The sequence below is a fragment of the Triturus cristatus genome, chromosome 6 (genome assembly GCF_964204655.1).
Source record: "Triturus cristatus chromosome 6, aTriCri1.1, whole genome shotgun sequence".
Classification (NCBI taxonomy): Eukaryota; Metazoa; Chordata; class Amphibia; order Caudata; family Salamandridae; genus Triturus; species Triturus cristatus.
In genome coordinates, this window is record NC_140589.1 from 1,793,889,573 (window position 1) to 1,793,905,207 (window position 15,635).

Consider the following 15,635-nt stretch of genomic DNA (forward strand, 5'->3'; position numbering starts at 1 on the left):
CTTTACCTATCTGCTAATAAAATCCAAAGCAAGTGCTCAAGTCCTGGGAAAAGCAGTAAGCAGAGATTAAGTAGTGTATTTCATTCAACAATAAGTAGAGTTAAATGGTTATATATGCTCTATTTAAAATGTAACCAGCCTATTTTACAAAAAACAACCATTGTGCACACTCACAAAGAAATGGGGAAAGGTCGTTTTTCGTTCACTTTTTTGTAAACCACATCCAGGTTTACCATTGATCAGTTTCAACGCAGCTCAGGAGTAGCGTAAGGGACACTGTTGTGAAAGAGACTTGAGGAACGTCTGGCATTAGATCTTCAAACTGCGTCAAGAGAATAAGCAAGACAAGCAGGGTGTTCATTAGGAAAAAAGGAGTGGCCCCGCCCTCTTTCACTGGACCCCTCGCACATAAAGGGGGTTTTAAGACATGTATATTTGTACAGCGCATGTTCACCCAGAATGGTATCTTAGCGCTGAATAACAGATGTTTATTGTTTCCAACCTCTGTGGTACTCATGTTATTGACCTCAGAAGGATGAAAGACTGAGTGGACCTGCCAGGATTTGTACTTGTGACCATGAGGTCCAATACAGGCTCCTACATTGGACTCATTAGTCCACTAAGCCGCCAGACCCGGCGCCCTGTCCCGAGGCCACATTTCACAATATTAGTAAATGTAAACATCTGCAGTGCTGGGACCCGGGGTGATGCCTCTCAGTCTTGGGCAGAGAGAGTGGAGACCCCTCTGTAAAAGGGGTGGAGGTAGGGGGTGGAGACGGACTCAGTACACCCACATCCACACCTGACTTGTGTCCTACCCTAGGCACTGCAGTCAAATAAAACTCCTCTAGTTTTCTCATTGGCTTGCTGCAGCACTGCAGTGGTACAAATCTGAGCGATTTTGTCAGAATGTAGGAGAGAGAAAAAAGAGCTCTTTACGAGAGTTTTTTAATCTTTCAAGCAGTGGGTAAACACCCACTTTGTAGTTATAGTTGTTGCTTAGGAGAACAGAGCCTGTTTTACTGCCAGCTTTGCTTCTGGTAAGCAAGGAGTATAAGTACAAAATGTGTGTTTACGCACTGCTTGCAGGTTTTCAAAACATATAATTAAAAGGTATTATCATTTAGAATGATCGCAAATGTGATACCTATTGCACTGTAAATGCTTGTTACCTTTGTCACTGATATTCTATTTCAAATCCTTCCTTATTTTTCCCGTTTCTGTTTTTTTTGTCTTACTCCCAGGTAAATCTGTTGGTGAAACATAAGACCCGGTTCTCCCCAAAAAAGTGCTGGTGCCTGCCACCAGCAACCACTGGCACAAATTAAGTGCTGGTTATGTTTGAATTCAGAGTCAAAGCATTTGTAGTTGATGGAATGGAGCAGGGAGCAGGCTCTGTTTGATATGTTTTTCCTATGTGCAGATACTCCTGTTTCTGCAGCGTGTCAGGGGTGAGGATGGCTGCTTGTTGGGTCACTCACTGTCTTACGTATTTTCACCAAACCAGCTGTTTAACATTAGTTTGTGTGGTACACTATGTCATGCAAGTGCAAGGTATTTTGTCCTAGTGTGCAGTGTGAAGGAGTCATGCTTGTGCATGTTTTTAATTGGTCTGTTTTTCTTAAGGGTGTAGTGGTTGGCGTGTCTAGCTGCCTGGATTACTTTTGATTCACTGAGTATACAGATGTGGTTCCTATAAGTGTGGTCAAGCTGCACAGACCAATTGCTCAATCGTGTTAGTATTCATTATAATGGAATTTGTACATGGTATGCTTTTATGGTGCTTTTCAGTGGGTTACTTCTTTCTTATTTGAGGACAACGGTCGTGAACACAAGGACACTCATCTCAAGAACTAATGTCTTAATCAGGTGGACGCACCAGCCTCCCTGAACATCTGCTGAGGTCTCCAATGTAAAGTTGTACCAGGTTTGGACAGTCACATGTTCATATTGCTACCATGATAATGAATTACAGCTCGGCATCTGTGCCTCTGCATTACTTTGATTTAGTTTGCCAGTTAGTAAATTTATTCTCTTAATCGTGGACAAAAAAAATAACAATGAAGCGGCTCAAACACGCCTAAAAAAGTACAGCTTGCAGTTAAAATGTCTAATCTCTATATTGGCAGTTGTGCATGGCAATGACACCAGGAACAGACTGGAAGCCCCAAATACATCAAGAGCATTCTAGGGTAGGTGGGGTCCCAGAGTCGTACCAGCCGAACCCACGGAACGCGTGGTGAAGGGAGAATATTGACAACAAATGGAGTGTTTTATTTAGCCCTCTTGATGCCCACCTGAATGTCAATGTATATACAAAAGAAGTTTCAAACAAACACACGGAGTGTTTTATTTAGCGCTCTTGATGCCTACCTGGGTCTAGTCCGCTAGATACAAAAGAAGCCAATTAAAAGTGACACATGTTGAAATAATTGAGCACGCGGATTTGAGGTAAGGGGGCTACAGTAAGCGTTTTATTGACTGCACTGGCAGTGAGAGTGGTTCAGATGCGCTTATGTGAGGATGTCTAGGAGGGATGAAGAATATCCGGGGTTTTATCCTGTCATCGTGCATAGATATTTTCAAGGGGATGGGAAGGTTCAGCTCTAAAGCGAAAGGTTTTAGAAATTGGGAGTAGGAAGTAGGCAGTGGGCACAGACTGGGTGCGGCTCGCTCACCCTCCTCCCGCATGAGCAGGCGGGGGATATGAGTCCCGGAGGGCAGAGCAAGCAACGGTTCTGCTGCATGGTTGGTGTCTCAGTTCCCAGGCGACAAGCCAAGGCAGGATGGCCCCAGATAGCTGGCACCCCTCCTCCCTCCCCCGGGGGCTACCCACAGCTCTCACCTTCTCACACACGGAGATGGCATTTTTGAGTGAATTAAGAGACGCCGGCAACCAAGAAGATGGACTTTGTATGAGCTGGCGTGCTGGAACACATTTACTGTGCTCCCATTAACCCTTCCAGTGCCTCACTAAACACGGCAGTTTCACGACGCATCGTTTACGGTATCATTTCACACAGAGTCGCAATCTTCGAGTATCGGAGTTCGATGAAGGATAACACTTGTGTTAGGATGGTGGGGGGAGGCCTTATAACATGAAGCGGAAGGGAGAAGCAATAAAAACAAGTTGTGACATTCGGCAAGCACCAATAAAATAAACAAGCATTTGAAATGCAATTGGACTCGCATTTACGCAATACCTATTGCATTGCAAACAGGAGTGCGTGTGGGTGGAGTACGAGAAGGCATGAACAACTGGAGTGGGGGGCAGGAGAGAAGGCACGAACAGCGGGAGGGGGACATGGGAAGAAAATAGTGCTCATGAATCACGAAGTAAAGGGGCCAGTAGCCATGGAAGGATACAAATGATGACATGGCCTTCATAAGGAGGGACTAGCAGCCTATTAAGCAATTGGAAGGCAGAATTTAGAAAGGAAAAAGACACAAGCCAATAAAAAAGTGAGTGGGGGAGTGGGCGGGGTTTCCCTCACGTAGTCAACTGCCACAGATCAACCACAGAGCAGCGCTTGCGCACTGTCTCAGGGCTCGACCTGAAAATGAGAACTATCTGCAAAATACTTGTGAATATTCACAAATTCTTCACCAGCTTTTCTAGGTGGACCTACCATGAATCATCTTCACACAGGCCTCTGTAAGCTAGTTTACTTGTGTGTTAAGTCCTCCACATAATTTCCTTGCGAGAAAGCGATATTTACACATTCAAAACTCCACCACGGCTGAATGCTTGAATCAGATTTAACCCTCACAAAAAGATGCATTTGCACAGCAAGTTTTAGTTTTATCTCAGTACATCAAGATCAGTACTATCCATCTACAATAATATTACATCCACTACATTAACCTAAGTACTTCATAGTAGGGTAGTAGCTTCACATCGACATAACTAGAAAAACCTTGGGATGTAGTGCTCATATTGATGTACTGAACATGGCACTATTGTAAGCCAACATAACACATTTGATATACTGGTGACATGCTCTAGGTTTCACATAGGTGGGAATATCTGTTTGAGAACCAATCCTTAAGTGTTTATATATATCCAGTAACCAGAACAACCTATGTAATGGCTTTGATGACTGATGCTGAAAAATTCACTGTATGTTTAAATAGCTCAATTTAATATAATATAATTTATACTTGGTATGATAGTTTCTTAATCATTAATCCTTATTTATTTAAATGTAATTAAACAATAGCTGCCCGTATGCTCACTATTAGGGAACTTGATTGGGTTATTGTTCATTTCTTGTAGGTTAAGCATTGAATTCTGTAATGAGTATCATTACATTTTGGAACTATTTGTTTTTCTTCTAATACAGTTTGTGATGCATGGTGTCTTTTTATTTCTTGACGTCTTCGGACACAAATGCATGTAAATCAATTAAAACAATTCAAATTGAAAACTGCAGGAATCGTTGTTAAGAATTATCAAAGTACTTAAAAAAAATACATAAGTGTATTAAAGATAGGTGTGTACCTCCAACATGGAGGTGGCACATTTGTGGCACAGTATAATACAAATATAAGAGCATGCATCAGCAAATCAAACTAAACAAAAAAAGATTCAGCCCTAGCTTTCAGGCTGATAAAACTGGTTATTCAGATTATCCTTATCAATTATAACATTCAATATCATGTTAAGATTCACTTATTACACTCATCAAAATGGCAATATTATAAAAATAAATCAATTTAGATTAAAAAAAAAAAATACTTACGCAGGGGCGTATTGGCAAACAGCCAGAAAAAAACCAGAACACTGCTGACTTGCGCATCCGACTTGGGAACTTTCATTCCAAACGACCTTTACAGTTAAAGATAAATAATTATTATTGGAGCATTGGCATGTCCTCAAATGCAGGTTCATGTTTTAAAAATACAAATACTCAATACATGAATTTTAACATTTATATTTACTCTATGGTTTGGATATACCTACTTGTTTTTTTCTTTCTAATCATTCCATCAGGTTTTATATTTATCCCAAAATGTAGTTAATTTTCTATTTATGACATTAATGTGTTAATAATTTCTTGTTTTTTAAGAGTTTTGGCATTTTTCCAGTTAATCTCTAATTTTTCACATCATAACACTACTTAGTCTTTCGAAATATTGTAAGTGACACTATTTTGTGGTCATCAAATTCCTCAAATTAAGCTCATCTTTAGCAGATTGTTTGTGACAATGCATTTTTTTTCCCCGACTATCATGATATTTCACTGAATCAATTTACCACTGTTTAACAGAATACAGTCTTATGTGATGTATAAAGTAATATCAGACGGATAGTGCCCTGTCAGAGCGACAGTGTAAATTTCTCCACCACCCTGAATGAGTAACAGTTTGCCAAAGTTAGAAATGTCTGGCAGTCCGATGGACATTTCTAAAATTCACAGGAACCACTGTCAAGTAGTACTACTAGTAAAATAAAGTTTATTAGGACAATTGTCAATAAATATTCGAAAACAATAGAATACCTGTACATTTTAATATCAACTAACACCGACAACCCCCCAAAACTGCACACCTTATTCAAATACATCCTCACAATTCTGGTTGGCAGTGAGAATAAAACGTGCAATTCCTACTGCCACATCCAAATAGTGTATTTCAGACAGCAGCTCCAGTGCCTCCAACCTTTGAAATGTTTGGTAATATAAAAATAAGGGTCTTAAACACTTAATACAAGCAGATATATAAAAGACACAATCCATAAGTATATAAGACAAGGAGCATTTTGCATTCAGTGAGCATGTATCAAATCCATTACCATTCCAAATCACACAAGTGTTTTGTAGTCTAGGGTCAGGTATCTGGGGACTGTAGAGGAAAATCAGATCCTGGCCAACAGCTTTTAATGAGAAGCTGATGGAAAGCTTTTTCCTCAGATAGGCCACGTCCAGAGAGTTGTCAATCTTTCTCACAGAGTCTTGCAAAGCCAGTTAACTGGGAAAGGGAGATCAGATTTCATTTGTACCCCAATGGGAATGCATTTTTTTAAGATCCTTTATCATAATTCTTTCATCCCTGACCACCTTCTTTGGCTACCACAAATTTCTTCCCAGCACAATTTAGACACCTGTGGGACTTCGCTATCCATAGTTAGCTTATTGGAAATTTTAAAAAAGCAGGAGTTCGCCAATGAGTTCCAGGCAACAAGATTCAATTCTCTTCTTATAACGTGAACCATGCTTCCTAGTGGCAGTGCCAGACGTATCCTGAGAGCCACTATGACGGAGGTTCCTGTGAATGTATTGGAGCTTTGGTGAATAGCTCAGTCAAACATGAAGTCGAGTGGTAAAGTTTAAAAAGGTTTCTTTTTAAAAAAACAAATCTCCAAAGTGGGATTTTGTTTTTGAAAATAAAAAAAGCAATGCTCCTCTCATCAGTGTAGCCATCTCCCATTGTGAGGGGGTCATTTTTAGTTTTTTTCTTCCACTAACCACTAGGGTTTGCCTTGTGTCCCAGCCCCTTAGATCAGGGATCTGTTGCAACTCAGCTATTCTTCTACTGATCATTTTCTGCATTTTTGTTCATGAGGCACATTTCATTGGTCAAAACTTAGGTTGTTGACATTATAGGTTTTGCTCCTTTCTGACAATGAAGTCAATTGATTGGAGTGGTTTGATTATTTAGGACTGGCTCTATGCTGGACGTATCCATCACTGTCACCCATCTTATCCTCCTTTTCTTCCTTCTTGATGTTGTAATAAGTCACGGCATGGTATATGTCACAGCTAAACATGCCTTGGTTTCTTTCTGTTTCCTCAGTTGAGAAGATGTGTTTTTTGTACACCTCCTCTCTGTAGGGATGGACTAGCGTCACGGACGCTTTATTCGTCCCCGACCCGGCCTTAACACAGAGGCTTCACTCCTCTGCCACGGCGACTGAAACCGTCTCTTGCCATCGCGCTACTCCGTCCCTGGATTACTTCCACACTTCAGCCCCAAATCCGTCATCCAAGACCAATTACCGGTGAGTCTAACTACATTGACACAGCTTTCCCTGGCTTCTCATACATTGCTGACCACGCGCCAGGACCTTTCTCCTGGCACTTACGCGCTTCCCTGACGCTCCGCTGATCTTGACTAATCCTGGATCGCTCTTATCCTTACCATGGACTCTCTTTGCTAGAGCACTGCCCTTAAACTAAATGACCATTATCCTGATGATGACCTGCAATCATTCAGGTCGAAACGCCGTCGACTACCCAGTCTAGAACTCAGGCACTGTTGTGGTCAATCTATTTACCTGAATGTCTTGTACATAAACACTGTATAGAACTTGCAATTTTGACCACTTTATCCATACTTGTTATTGCCGTTCACGCTGTTCCCTGCACCTTTGTGTCACCGCGCTGCTCACTCTCACTAACACGCCCAGTGTCCACCCTGTGTGTTATGGTCACTATATAATCATGTACTGGAGTGCCTCTTAACTACTTACAAAATTATCAAGGCCTATGCAAGGAGAGGCGCCAGGGACTTGTGTGCTTGATTGGGCAGGGTGCTGCCTGGCGGCCCGTGCTCCTCTTACTCTAGACTGCACCATCGGATGATCGGGCAACCTGACCCGGTGGGCGGAGGCCGTCTGACGCTCCCTGAATAAAGTCGACTGCTGCAGCGCTGCCTACCATCCGAGACAGTAACGTCTGTCCAGCCCGCTGCGGTGCAATAGTCTGGGATCAGGTGAGAGGACGAGATTGCGGTCAGTCGGCGTAAGGACTGCTTAGGGCCCGTGGCAGTGAGTCCCCAGAGCAGAGGGCTCTGTGAGTGCTACAGGGGAGCGAATGGAACCCCCGATAGGGGGGCCGATGCTGGACTGGGTTGCGGCCTGCGGTGGGATCCCCCCAGAGCCTGAGACAGTGTGGGAGGAGGCGGACCTCTGAGACAGTGTGGGAGGAGGCGGACCTCCTCTGGGGCCCGCACCTCTGAGCGTGCACAACGATAAGCGCTAGACAAACGGGACTGCATGCAGGCACAATGGCAATTAGAAACACCCGCACCCTGCCCTACCGCCATCAAAGAAGTATGCTGCATGAAGTCCTACCACCCGGCTCAGCCTGATCCCCAGTCCATGTGCAGGGACAACCGGGGAGGCGGCAGGTGTGTGACTCCGCAGATAGGGGGGAGCCGGTGCCACACACAACGTGAGTACAACAGCACATCATACAAGACCCTTGGTGTGGACATCAAGCTTACTGCCTTCTGGTGGTGCATCCATCGTGGTGGGACTATCTGAGACCTCAAACGGTGTGGGGGTGCTGACCCCGTACTCCAGAGCGATCTACCCGTGGGCAAGACTGATACAGGAGGTCGTAGCATGATGGCGTTGTCACTGGGCAGCAAATCTGTGCAACAGAACAGACTGGACCGCTACACTCTCCCCAAAACTCCACTGCGTGCGCCTTGACCCATGGGCAAGAGTGGCGGAGCTATCGCTGGCATCAAGTCTTCACTGGAACACAAGATGGAGGCCCTCGCAGTGGAAGTCAACTTACTCCGAGCGGACCAAATCAAAAATAGTGAGAGAGTCAAGCAGATGGAGCTTACTACTGCAAGCCTTGTGGAAGATACCTCCCAGCTGCAGAGGGATGTGAAGGAACTCCAAACCTTTCGGACATTTGCAGAAACCAAGCTGGACGACTATGAAGGGCGTCTACAGTGCAACAACGTCCGTATCCTTGGGGTCCCGGAAAAATCAGAAGGGCAGGCCACTGATCTTTTCTTAGAAGACCTCATCCTGAACCATCTACAACCTAAAGGACTCGGGAAATTCTTCATAATCAAAAGAGCCCACAGGGTCCCGGAAGGCCGTTCTTAACCGGGAGCCCCTCCGCGTCCAATCTTGTCTAGAGTCCTGAATTTCCGAGACCGAGATGTGATACTCCAACATACCAGGGCGGGTCCCCCGCTCAGATACGACAATGTGGAACTAACTTTCTTTCTGGACTTTACCCAGATGGTCCAGAGACAAAGACATTCATTCCTGGGGATAAAACGAACACTAAGAGACAAAGGATACAAATATGCCATGATGTTCCCAGCCAAGCTCCGTATGGAAGCGCATGGTCGTGCCTGGTTCTTCGAGCACCCGGAAGCTGCAGCAGACTGGTTGGAGAGCCGCTGAACACTGTGTTATTTCTTCATGGGGGTAATGTACGTAGTTGAGGTGAACTTGGGACAAGGACGCTATTAGACATGGATGTTGCTGGGTTGGTTGAAATGTTGTTGGTGGGGTCAAGGGCTTGGCATTGGGGCACCAATACTTCCTGGCCGACAAGATAACTCCTTCTTCATGCGGGTCCTGGACTGATAGGCACCTGAAGGCTCTCATCTTAGTATTAACAAGGGGGGGAGATACACTGCGCACCCTGCATCTTCATTTAGATAGTGCATGTGGGCGACAGGCACTCTGCTAGTTGTATCATGGGCAGTTTAAAACCCAGAGGGCAGGGGTGCAGGGAGGGGGGGTAGTTGGGAAGGGGTGTTAATGGTTCAGAATTTTCAATTGTTTGAAGTCATTGTCTTGTCGACAGTGGAGTTATTTTTATGTTTTATGAATCACTGGGGCAACGTGGTCCAGCAGCACAGACATATAGGTGACACGTAAATGTCAATGAGTACGCAATGGGACAAAGGGTTTAAATTGATGAGCTGGAATGTTAACGGTCTGGGAGACAAAGTGAAGGGAACAGTAGTGCTGCAGTATATAAGGAGACATGCCCCTGACGTAGTGCTACTGCAGGAGACTTATCTGGTGGGGAACACTTGTAACGCCCTCAAAAGATGGGGATACACTCTCGCGGTGCATTCAGGCTTCACCTCGGGGTCGAGAGGAACTGGTATCTTACTGCGTAATTCCTTTCCCTTAACGGTCAAATCCACATGGGTGGACACGAGGGGGGAGATACGCGGGTATCACGGGACAGTGGGAGGGTGGTATGTTGACCCTCATGTCAGTCTATGTACCGCCATGCCTCCAGGGACCCACCTTTAAAGACCTGGGCTCCATTCTGCTGTTGGTACCAGAGGGAATCCTAGTAGTGGGAGGAGACTTCAATGCGGTGGTCAATGGCACCCAAGATATAAACCCTCCACGAGAGCTCCGATCTGCTAACCGCTGGTTACCAGACTTTCTGGGGGCACTGAGGTTGCAGGATACATGAAGATCATTTCACCATGACACCACCCAATACACCTACCACTCGGGCGCTCACAACAGCCAATCCAGAATAGACTACTTATTGGTTCCCCCAGACCAACTGTCACACATACGAGAAGTCAGACATATGGCGAGGGGTATATCCGATCAATCCCCGTTGTGGGTCCAACTGGTGGTTGGCCAACACAGAGTGGGAAGAGTAGGGCCCATCAACCCTTGGCATCTCCGCAATCCAGTAGTTTGAGAAGCGCTGAAAACAGTGATTGAACAATATTTCTAAGACAATGTAGGGTTGGTGGGCTCTCATCGCACACTGTGGGAAGCATTCAAGACAGTAGTCAGAGGCCAAGCCCTTTCCCTAATAGCGGGTGTGAGGAAAGAAAAGGTTAGGGAAGTGGAAGCTTTAGAGGCAGACATCTCCAGTTTGGAAGAGGAAACAGCTGAGTATTCCAACCCAGAGACCCTGCATGTCCTACAGTTGAAGAGGGATAGCTATACGGCATTAGTGACAGACAGGGCCAAGGAATTGGGTAGAGAGACGCTAGGTAGAATTTATGATCATAGGGATAAAGCCGGGAAATTGATAGCATGGTTGGACAAAAGACAGCTGGCAAGCAGATTGATGCCTGAATTAAAAGACAAGGCAGAATGCACAATTACAGACCCCCAAGAAATTATAAATACCTTTGCAGCCCACTTCGAACACATATATTGTTCACACAACCCTTAACCATTACATGACTCCCTGGACCTCCTATGCGATATAACACTACCAAGACTCTCAGAGTCGGAATTGGACTACTTGGAAGGGGCACTCACACCGGATGAGGTGGCACAGGCAATCAGGGGACTTAACTCTGGGAAGTCATCAGGACCTAACGGTTTGCTGATCGAACTATATCAACTTAAGCCGGAAATTCTTGCCCCTCATTTGTGTAAAATGTTTGAGGAGAGTAGAGAACGAGGGGTACTCCCTTGCGATCAAAGGATAGCGACGTTAGTGACAATTTACAAGGATGGGAAGATTCAGACAGATTGTTCCTCCTACAGGCCAATCTTCCTCCTGAATGCCGAGCCTAAGATCTTGGCTAAACTCCTCGCCACTCGACTGGTCAAGGTAATTAATAATTTAGCACATCCGGACCAATCCGGCTTTATACCCCAGCGTAACACCGGGTTGAATTTACGCAGAGTACACAGAGTAATAGGAAGGGCGACAACCATACAGGAGGAGGCGATATTGGTATCACTGGAGGCTTCCATGGCATTTGACATGCTTGAATGGCCTTATCTATTTGCGGTTCTTGAGAAAATGGGATTTGGGCCCAGATTCATCCAGTGGGTGCAGTTCCTCTGTTCGAAACCACTAGCCCAGATAGCTGCAAACAACAAAAAGTCGGAGGTGTTCGGTCTTAGCAGAGGCACAAGGCAGGGGTGTGCTCTTTCTCCCCTCCTGTTTGCTTTGGCCTTAGAGCCCTTGGCCTCCTGGGTGAGGAGGGACCCGGGGATTCGAGGGCTTAAATGGGCAGACACGTTGTATGCAGAAGACATACTACTCTTCCTGGCATCCCCGAAAGCCTCACTCGCAGCGGTATGGGACATCTTCGCCATCTTTGGCAGATACTCAGGCTATTCGATTAATTGGTAGGGGTGGGCGGATTTTGCGAAAGCTACTTTCACAAATTATCGCGAAAATGTTCAAAATTATCGCAAACAAGCGGAAATATTGCGAAAATGCGGAAGTTTTTTTCCTGCCTGTTCGGGGTATTTTCTGCGTGGTCGCGGCTCGCCAACTTACCCATGTGGTTGCTCGCGGGCGCGGCCATCTTGTTTTCACTCTTCACGTGGTGCATGATCGCGAAAAGAAAGACGTGATCGTGCGACTAATGACATTGCTGCGGGCGCGAACTGTCGCGAGACAGAGCAAATGGCTACCAAAATGGAGAACGCGACCGGATCGGCTTTTTCGCGATATTTCCGCTTGTTTGCGATCATTTTGAACATTTTCGCGATAATTTTTTAAAGTCGCTTTCGCAAATTTCGCCCACCCCTAGTTAGTTGAGAGATTCAACAAAACCCTCAAGGGCATGATAAAAGGTCTCCCTAAAAGGTTTAGGCGCAGATGAGACATCCTTTTGCCCTGCCTTCTCTTTGCCTACAGAGAGGTTCCTCAGAAGGGGTTGGTTACAGCCCTTTTGAACTTCTGTTTGGGCATTCAGTTAGGGGTCCCTTATGTTTGGTTAAGGAGGGATAGGAGTTACCTCTCAAACCACCTAAACAGGACATAGTGGACTATGTACTTGGTCTCTGCTCCAGGATGGCTGAATACATGAAGAAGGCATACAAAAGCCTTGAGGCTAGCCAGGAATTGCAAAAGGCCTGGCATGAGCAAAAGGCTGTTTTGACAGTATACCAGCCAGGACAGAAGGTATGGGTGTTGGAGCCTGTGCCCCCAGCAGCTCTCCAAGACAAGTGGGGTGTGCCCCATGCCATTCATGAGCAAAAGTGAGAGGTTACCTACCTGGTGGACATTGGAACTCCCAGGAGTCCCTACAGGGGGCTCCATGTGAACAGACTCAAGCCATATGTGGACAGGGCACTCATGGGCTTGCTCATGGCTACTGATGAGGAACAGGGGGAAGAGAGTGATCCACTCCCTGATCTCCTCTCACAGAACCCTGATGATGACTCAGTTGATGAGTAGCCTAGGCAGGCAGCCTCACTGAACAGAAACAGACTGATTGTAGGAAAGTCCTCAATCAGTACAGACATATGTTTTCACTGACTCCAAGTCAGACTACCTGGTGTAAACATGAGGTGGACACAGGTGACAGTCTGCCTGTTAAAAATAAGATATACAGGCAACCTGATCATGTCAGGGACTGTATCGGGACTGAAGTCCAGAAAACGGTGGAAATGGGAGTGATTGAGCCCTCAGATAGCCCTTGGGTTAGTCCAGTAGTCTTAGTACCAAAACCTCACACCCAGGGTGGTAAGAGAGAGATGAGGTTCTGTGTTGACTACAGGGGACTCAATGCAGTCACTAGGATTGATGCTCATCCAATTCCAAGGGCAGCTAAACTAATTCATACTTTGACCTCAGCCACGTTCTTAAGTACATTTGACCTGACAGCTGGTTACTGGCAAATCAGATTAGCTGAGGATGCAAAACCAAAAACAGCATTTTCAACCCCTAGTGGGCACTACCAATTTGTGTTGATGCCTTTTGGCTTGAAGAATGCACATACCACATGTCAAAGGCTGTTGAATAAGGTTCTCACTGGTGTGGGGGCCTATAGTGCAGCTTATCTAGATGCTATTGCTGTCTTTAGCTCCACCTGGGAGGATCACCTGGTCCACCTGAGTAATGTTTTGAAGGCCCTGCAGAAAAAAGGTCTCACTAGCAAGGCCACCAAGTGCCAGATAGGGCAGAGCAAGGTTGTATACCTAGGCCACCTAGTAGGTGGAGGACAGGTTCAACCATTGCAGAGCAAAATCCAAGCCATCATGGATTAGGCTGCTCCAACCACCCAGACTCAGGTCAGAGCTTTCTTGGGCCTGACTGTGTACTACAGGAGGTTTGTCAAAGGTTATGGCTCCATAGTGACCCCTTTGAATGATCTAACTTCCAAAAGAATGCCTAAGAAAGTTCAGTGGAAAGTTAGCTGTTAAAAGGCAATGTGCACTGCTCCCATTCTGCAAAGTCCTGAATATTCCAAACAATTCATTGTTCAAACTGATGCATCTGAGTTAGGGGTAGGGTCTCTGTTATCACAACTGAATGAAGAGGGTCAGGATCAGCCCATAGCTTTTGTTAGCAGAAGGCTGACCGCCAGAGAGAAACATTGGTCAGCTATTGAGAGGGAAGCCTTTGCTGTGGTTTGGGCTCTGAAGAAGCTGAGGCCCTACTTGTTTGGCACTCACTTCATTGATCAGACAGACCATAAGCCCCTCCTATGGATAAAACGGATGAAGGGTGAAAACTCCAAACGTTTGAGGTAGTCCATTTCCCTACAGGGGATGGACTATACAGTGGAACATAGACCTGGGAGTAACCATGCCAATGCAGATGGACTCTCCAGATAGTTCCACTTATAACATGACAACTCAACTGGTAAAGTTTAGTTTAATGTCCTTACATTTGGGGGGGTTGTGTAGGAAAGAAGTATCTGCTTCTTGTGTTTACTCCCACATTTTGTTGATGTCACACTGTTTTGGCCTGGTCTGACTGCTATCCAGGGCCCCAGTCTATCTGCTTTCTCCTGTAAATTGATATGCATGTACTTTGGATACACTCCAGATTGGATTCTGGTGTACCCTTATCAGTCCCTAGTATATGGTACACCATGTAGCCAGGGCATAGGTACCCAAGAGGCCTCCTATGGGCTGAAGCAGATATTATACCACCCGTGAGAGGCCATCCAGATTGACAAGACCAGCCTGCTACAGCAGACTGTGCAAGCTGATATAGGTTCACTATATATATTTAAATCACTGCACTTAAATACCTATCAGTAACCCCTATGGCAGGCCTTAACAATCCTGAACGCAGGGTGGTGGGCTTTACGTGAGAGGGTGCCTCTGCATGAGCAGAGCCCCTCTGCAGCCTTCAAAGACCATTCTCTGGGGTTGTCTGTGATGCAGCCAGACATATATGTTTAAGTGCATTTAAACCTTGCGGTACATGCTAACATTAAAATGGCTGCTTAGAAACATGTTGTGTTTAACCATGGGAGTAGTTTGAAAGTAGCGCTACACTTAGCTACGTGAAGTGAAGTTCGCACTACGCGAGCTACACGTAGCTACACAAACTGCTTAGTGCACTGTGCAAAATGCTGTTCGCACTGATTGCACAGTATCGGATGCTTGTCCGCACTGTACAATCAGTGCAAACTGCATCTTGCACAGTGCAAGCGGTCGTTTTCTGCAGTTTTCTGCCACTCGAGTAGATTTCTACTCGGCAGCTTTCTCAATGAGGACTGGTAATTTCTCATCGCGAGCGGACGTGAGCATACGCGACCACTCATTGAGAAACCTGACCTCCCCGCGTTGAGAAGCTCGCCGGAAGGTTTATTTTCCACGCTTACGATCGGCAACTTGATGTTGCTGATCGCGAACGAGGAAAAAGTCTCGCCGGGATGTCAATTTTCTTGCTCGCAGTTTCCAACTTGACGTTGAGGATAGCGAGCAAGCAAAAAATGACCACTACGCTAAGCGTGTTTGTACTATGCTACGTCCAATTCGCGTAGTGCGAAGTAGCGCAAACTTCACAAACTACGCGAGCGTAGCATAGTGCTTTGTCCAGGCTTAGTTGTGTTAGGTGTCAAACACCTTAGAATCATACCTCCAATAGTTCGGGAAGTAGCGCTACGTGTAGCTACGCAAAGTGCACTTCGCACTAGGCGAGCTACGTGTAGCACTTCGCGAACTGCATAGTTCCCTGTTC

At 45.6% G+C, this 15,635-nt stretch overlaps 1 protein-coding gene across 1 annotated transcript in view; it reads right to left on the bottom strand.

Annotated features, from left to right (window-relative positions):
- The window catches only part of LOC146822017 (cysteine-rich venom protein helothermine-like), a 111,825-nt gene that overhangs the window by 15,470 nt on the left and 80,720 nt on the right, over positions 1 to 15,635 (bottom strand). The window contains exon 6 of the mRNA XM_085613118.1: positions 4,743 to 4,828. Within this exon, the coding sequence (XP_085469244.1) occupies positions 4,743 to 4,828 (86 nt within the window). The remainder of the gene's footprint in view (positions 1 to 4,742; positions 4,829 to 15,635) is intronic.